This window comes from Triticum aestivum, chromosome 1D (assembly GCF_018294505.1).
Source record: "Triticum aestivum cultivar Chinese Spring chromosome 1D, IWGSC CS RefSeq v2.1, whole genome shotgun sequence".
Classification (NCBI taxonomy): domain Eukaryota; kingdom Viridiplantae; phylum Streptophyta; class Magnoliopsida; order Poales; family Poaceae; genus Triticum; species Triticum aestivum.
The window spans coordinates 414594755-414600985 of record NC_057796.1 but is presented as its reverse complement, the minus strand read 5'-3'; the positions used below and the strand labels follow the sequence as shown (position 1 = coordinate 414600985).

General features: G+C 50.1%; 2 protein-coding genes across 10 annotated transcripts; both read left to right on the top strand.

Annotated features, from left to right (window-relative positions):
* The first annotated feature begins 217 nt into the window (after positions 1–217).
* LOC123182501 (glutenin, high molecular weight subunit PW212-like) lies at positions 218–3037 on the top strand. Of its 9 annotated transcripts, none has more exons than XM_044595095.1 (3): positions 218–895; positions 960–1067; positions 1185–3037. In XM_044595095.1, the coding sequence occupies exons 1-3, from the start codon at positions 286–288 to the stop codon at positions 2867–2869; spliced, it is 2403 nt and encodes an 800-aa protein (XP_044451030.1). In that variant the 5' UTR covers positions 218–285; the 3' UTR covers positions 2870–3037. The 9 variants fall into 9 exon arrangements, with proteins under 9 accessions (XP_044451030.1, XP_044451032.1, XP_044451031.1 ...); XM_044595097.1 differs by having other exon boundaries at positions 219–886; positions 951–1040; XM_044595096.1 differs by having other exon boundaries at positions 219–911; positions 976–1040.
* A 120-nt stretch (positions 3038–3157) lies between these two features.
* On the top strand, positions 3158–5904 carry LOC123182502 (probable serine/threonine-protein kinase PBL7). The gene is made up of 5 exons (XM_044595099.1): positions 3158–3970; positions 4292–4473; positions 4591–4780; positions 4893–5284; positions 5505–5904. Exons 1-5 carry the CDS (start codon positions 3394–3396, stop codon positions 5817–5819), a joined length of 1656 nt encoding a protein of 551 aa, XP_044451034.1. The 5' UTR covers positions 3158–3393; the 3' UTR covers positions 5820–5904.
* Positions 5905–6231: the final 327 nt, after the last annotated feature.

Genomic DNA, 6231 nt, shown 5'->3' with positions numbered 1-6231 from the left:
CGCCGATTACGTGGCTTTAGCAGACTGTCCAAAAATCTGTTTTGCAAAGCTCCAATTGCTCCTTGCTTATCCAGCTTCTTTTGTGTTGGCAAACTGCGCTTTTCCAACCGATTTTGTTCTTCTCGCGCTTTCTTCTTAGGCTAAACAAACCTCACCGTGCACGCAGCCATGGTCCTGAACCTTCACCTCGTCCCTATAAAAGCCTAGCCAACCTTCACAATCTTATCATCACCCACAACACCGAGCACCACAAACTAGAGATCAATTCACTGATAGTCCACCGAGATGGCTAAGCGGTTAGTCCTCTTTGTGGCGGTAGTCGTCGCCCTCGTGGCTCTCACCGTCGCTGAAGGTGAGGCCTCTGAGCAACTACAGTGTGAGCGCGAGCTCCAGGAGCTCCAGGAGCGCGAGCTCAAGGCATGCCAGCAGGTCATGGACCAGCAGCTCCGAGACATTAGCCCCGAGTGCCACCCCGTCGTCGTCAGCCCGGTCGCGGGACAATACGAGCAGCAAATCGTGGTGCCGCCCAAGGGCGGATCTTTCTACCCCGGCGAGACCACGCCACCGCAGCAACTCCAACAACGTATATTTTGGGGAATACCTGCACTACTAAAAAGGTATTACCCAAGTGTAACTTCTCCGCAGCAGGTTTCATACTATCCAGGCCAAGCTTCTCCGCAACGGCCAGGACAAGGTCAGCAGCCAGGACAAGGGCAACAATCAGGACAAGGACAACAAGGGTACTACCCAACTTCTCCGCAACAGCCAGGACAATGGCAACAACCGGAACAAGGGCAACCAGGGTACTACCCAACTTCTCCGCAGCAGCCAGGACAATTGCAACAACCAGCACAAGGGCAGCAACCAGGACAAGGACAACAAGGTCGGCAGCCAGGACAAGGGCAACCAGGGTACTACCCAACTTCTTCGCAGCTGCAGCCAGGACAATTGGCAGCCAGGACAAGGGCAACCAGGGTACTACCCAACTTCTTCGCAGCTGCAGCCAGGACAATTGCAACAACCAGCACAAGGGCAACAAGGGCAGCAACCAGGACAAGGGCAACAAGGTCAACAGCCAGGACAAGGGCAACAACCAGGACAAGGACAACAAGGTCAACAGCCAGGACAAGGGCAACAACCAGGACAAGGGCAACAAGGTCAGCAGCTCGGACAAGGACAACAAGGGTACTACCCAACTTCTCTGCAACAGTCGGGACAAGGGCAACCAGGGTACTACCCAACTTCTCTGCAGCAGCTAGGACAAGGGCAATCAGGGTACTACCCAACTTCTCCGCAGCAACCAGGACAAGGGCAGCAGCCAGGACAATTGCAACAACCAGCACAAGGGCAGCAACCAGAACAAGGGCAACAAGGTCAGCAGCCAGGACAAGGGCAACAAGGCCAGCAGCCAGGACAAGGGCAGCAACCGGGACAAGGGCAACCAGGGTACTACCCAACTTCTCCGCAGCAGTCAGGACAAGGGCAACCAGGGTACTACCCAACTTCTTCGCAGCAGCCAACACAATCGCAGCAACCAGGACAAGGGCAACAAGGTCAGCAGGTAGGACAAGGGCAACAAGCTCAGCAGCCAGGACAAGGGCAGCAACCGGGACAAGGGCAGCCAGGGTACTACCCAACTTCTCCGCTGCAGTCAGGACAAGGGCAACCAGGGTACTACCTAACTTCTCCGCAGCAGTCAGGACAAGGGCAGCAGCCAGGACAATTGCAACAATCAGCACAAGGGCAAAAAGGACAGCAACCAGGACAAGGTCAACAGCCAGGGCAAGGGCAACAAGGTCAGCAGCCAGGACAAGGGCAACAAGGTCAGCAACCGGGGCAAGGGCAGCCAGGGTACTACCCAACTTCTCCGCAGCAATCAGGACAAGGGCAACAGCCAGGACAATGGCAACAACCAGGACAAGGGCAACCAGGATACTACCCAACTTCTCCGTTGCAGCCAGGACAAGGGCAACCAGGGTACGACCCAACTTCTCCGCAACAGCCAGGACAAGGGCAGCAACCAGGACAATTGCAACAACCAGCACAAGGGCAACAAGGGCAGCAACTAGCACAAGGGCAACAAGGGCAGCAACCAGCACAAGTGCAACAAGGGCAGCAGCCAGCACAAGGGCAACAAGGTCAGCAGCTAGGACAAGGGCAACAAGGTCAGCAGCCAGGACAAGGGCAGCAACCAGCACAAGGGCAACAAGGTCAGCAGCCAGGACAAGGGCAACAAGGTCAGCAGCCAGGACAAGGGCAGCAACCGGGACAAGGGCAGCCATGGTACTACCCAACTTCTCCGCAGGAGTCAGGACAAGGGCAACAGCCAGGACAATGGCAACAACCAGGACAATGGCAACAACCAGGACAAGGGCAACCAGGGTACTACCTAACTTCTCCGTTGCAGCTAGGACAAGGGCAACAAGGGTACTACCCAACTTCTCTGCAACAACCAGGACAAGGGCAGCAACCAGGACAATGGCAACAATCGGGACAAGGGCAACATGGGTACTACCCAACTTCTCCGCAGCTGTCAGGACAAGGGCAACGGCCAGGACAATGGCTGCAACCAGGACAAGGGCAACAAGGGTACTACCCAACTTCTCCGCAACAGTCAGGACAAGGGCAACAACTAGGACAATGGCTGCAACCAGGACAAGGGCAACAAGGGTACTACCCAACTTCTCTGCAACAGACAGGACAAGGGCAGCAATCAGGACAAGGGCAACAAGGCTACTACAGCTCATACCATGTTAGCGTGGAGCACCAGGCGGCCAGCCTAAAGGTGGCAAAGGCGCAGCAGCTCGCGGCACAGCTGCCGGCAATGTGCCGGCTGGAGGGCGGCGACGCATTGTCGGCCAGCCAGTGATAGAACTCTCTGCAGCTCGCATGGTGCTTAGGCATGCATGCACTTTAGCTATACAATAAATGTGACGTGTGTTCACAGTTTTTCATGTAACTAGAGTAAAGCCCAGTAATAATGCAAAATGAAAAGCTTTTCTGGCTAAAAAAAGAACAAAACTGGTGCTATATAGTATGTGCTGCATGTCTCAGCTCATTGTCAGCCACTGAATGCGAACAGACTCCTATATTTTGCATGCGAAAAAAGAGGGTGTGGCAATATCCCTGGCTAAAACTAACAACAGTTAGAAGGAAAAAAGAACAGACCAAAAATGGCTTCTTGGTTTGAGACCTATCATCATCCAAGCAAGCCTCCAAGGGAAAGGGAAACCGCCACATTCTTCGGGTGCAGATTAGGGATACGAGAGAACAATTGTGCGCTCACCTGTGCCTCCGGCCGCTCCTTCTTACCGCCGGTGAAAATTCTTATCCGGTGATCGTAATGATCGGCACGAGAGTGCTCGCCCACTCTCGCGTCGATCCAGCAATTCGATGGGGTGCTGCTGCTCGTGGATTCGTGGTATTCGCACCGTGAAATGCAGCAGCATACGCCTCGGGTGCTGCTGCTCGTGGGTTCATGGTCTTCGCACCGTGAAATGCAGCAGCATACGCCTCGGGTGCTGCTGCTCGTGGGTTCGTGGTAGCTGTGCTTGCTGCTGTTCATGGATCAGTGGCCTGTGCGGCAGGAAGAAGAGGGAGGCTGGGAAAGAGACATCGACATCAGAGACAAAGAAAACAAAGAGGAAGTGGAGGCGCAGTTTCTGTGGCTGGACGTCACATGAAGCGAAGGAGCCATTGACATCAGAGACAAAGAAGAAGAGGGAGGCTGGGCAAGAGGCATCGACATCAGAGACAAAGAAAACAAAGAGGAAGTGGGGGCGCGGTTTCTGTGGCTGGACGTCACATGAAGCGGAGGAGCCATCGACATCAGAGACAAAGAAGAAGAGGAAGAACGGGGCATCGAGCTCTGAGCCGGACAAGAAAAGGTGGTTCAAGAACAAGATTTGGAGAAACAAGAAGGCCAAGAACAAACAGTTGGCAACCCTTGTGAAAGAGATTTCACTCCCAAGTAATGCCCTCCATCATCTTATTATCCATCTTTGCAGAGAAACTAAATTCAGCAATGCATGTCAATATCAAATTTATCAATGAATATTTGCCCAACACAGATATGTGACGAGCATTTAGGTACTTACATAGGAAATCTGGTGGTAAGAATTTTCAGTTCAAATACATTGCAACAACAAGTTACTGATGTTCAGGAAAGTTGTCTGTGCATTGCCCTCTTCTTGGACCTACTTTCACCCTGAAATTTGTAATCCTGGATTAGTAATTCATGTTTGGGCGATTAAGTAAGCATTTCTGATTGAGAAGAAATCTTAAAATGCAGATAGTCCCAAGGCCAGGGCTGCGGCAGGGGAAATACTACGGATCGGCAACCACAACATTCCTAGCAGAGTGTTTACGCACAGTCAACTGTCAGACGCGACCAATTCTTTCAGCCAGGAGAATCTCCTTGGAGAAGGTGGCTTTGGAAGGGTGTACAAAGGATACATTCCAGAGACCATGGAAGTAATAAGCATTCCTTCTCCCAGCTTCCTGTTCTATGTTTCATTAAGTTGGCACCTCAAGATGCTATGCTACATACAGCAGCAACACGTTTCTGATGTAAATTATGTGCATACGTAGGTCATAGCGGTTAAGCAGCTGGACAAGGATGGGTTGCAAGGAAATCGTGAGTTCCTTGTCGAGGTGCTGATGCTTAGCCTCCTTCATCACCCAAACCTTGTCACCTTGCTCGGGTACTGCACCGAATGTGACCAAAAGATTCTAGTGTATGAGTATATGCCACTCGGTTCTTTACAAGATCATCTCCTAGGTAATACAGAATAATAATGTTGTGGTTCTCGAACATATTCCGCAGAACTGAAAGATCTGAAATTATGATCGCACATTTGTAACGACGCTGATTTGGTACTTGAATTCTGCAGATCTCACTCCAAAATCCCAGCCGCTGTCCTGGCATACACGGATGAAGATTGCAGTTGATGCTGCCAGAGGCCTCGAGTACTTGCATGAGGTAGCCAATCCACCGGTGGTATACCGTGATCTCAAGGCATCAAATATTCTCTTGGACGGGAACTTCAGTGCAAAGTTGGCAGATTTTGGCCTTGCAAAGCTTGGCCCAGTCGGCGACAAAACTCATGTCACCACAAGGGTGATGGGCACGTACGGATACTGCGCTCCCGAGTACGCCATGAGTGGCAAGTTAACAAAGATGTCAGACATATATTGCTTTGGTGTAGTTTTCTTGGAGCTCATCACTGGGAGGCGAGCAATCGACACCACGAAACCAACTCGCGAGCAAATTCTTGTCCACTGGGTAAGACTTACATCTACTTGACCAAGAAATACTATAGCCTTGAAATTTTCACTTGGTAGTCATATTGGATTGTAGTCCCTCTGTCCCAAAATAAGTGACTCAACTTTGTACTAACTTTATATTTTGGGACGGAAGGAGTAATAACCAAGTAAAACAGCTCATACTTGAGATATACAGATTGCCCATACGGTTTGGCATTAAGATGCTGCTATATCTGCAGGCAGCGCCACTCTTCAAGGATAAGAAGAAGTTCACCAAGATGGCTGATCCAAAACTTGACAGCAAGTACCCCTTAAAAGGTCTATACCAGGCACTTGCAATTTCATCAATGTGCCTACAAGAAGAAGCAAGCAGTCGTCCACTAATCAGTGATGTGGTGACGGCCCTTACATTTCTTGCTGATCCAAACTATGACCCTCCAGATGACATTGAGCCTCTACCTATAACAGTTCCCAATTTCGACAGAGGAATTAGCCTAGGCGAACCTGAAGAGGTCAAAGAAAAGTTTGAGGAAAAACAAGTAGAGGATAGCTAAAATGGCTTGTGAGACGAACAGATGGTGAATCAAGCCAGCAAAGTTTGTAGGGGTGCAGATGGAGGCGCTGCAGGCCTTGTATGATATCTCTGTTTGTAATGTACAGCACATATAGGAAGGATGTAACAGCATATGACGTTCTTGAATGAGATTGACTTGAGTTCTTCGATTAGGCATAACCAAATTTTCAGCAGCAAGATATTCTGGCTGGTGCGAAAACTGAGCCAGTGATTGATGGCAAACTCACTAAATTGTGATCAGCGACATTTACTTTAATTCTTTTAGTTGCATGAAGAAGACTAAAAGATAGAACTAGTGTCAAACGGCTGCACATCTGAATTGGTAAGAATTAGATGAAATGATGTATGAACCACTACAGTCACAATATACCAAACAATGTTTAATTTATTTC

Coding starts and splice junctions, on each gene's coding strand:
- LOC123182501 (XM_044595090.1), top strand. CDS start 286: ATGGCTAAGCGGTTAGTCCTCTTTGTGGCGGTAGTCGTCGCCCTCGTG. Junction 887..950: donor AGGACAAGGACAACAAGGTC/GGCAGCCAGGAC, acceptor GCCAGGACAATT/GGCAGCCAGGACAAGGGCAA.
- LOC123182502 (XM_044595099.1), top strand. CDS start 3,394: ATGGGGTGCTGCTGCTCGTGGATTCGTGGTATTCGCACCGTGAAATGC. Junction 4,474..4,590: donor ACATTCCAGAGACCATGGAA/GTAATAAGCATT, acceptor GTGCATACGTAG/GTCATAGCGGTTAAGCAGCT. Junction 4,781..4,892: donor TTTACAAGATCATCTCCTAG/GTAATACAGAAT, acceptor TGAATTCTGCAG/ATCTCACTCCAAAATCCCAG.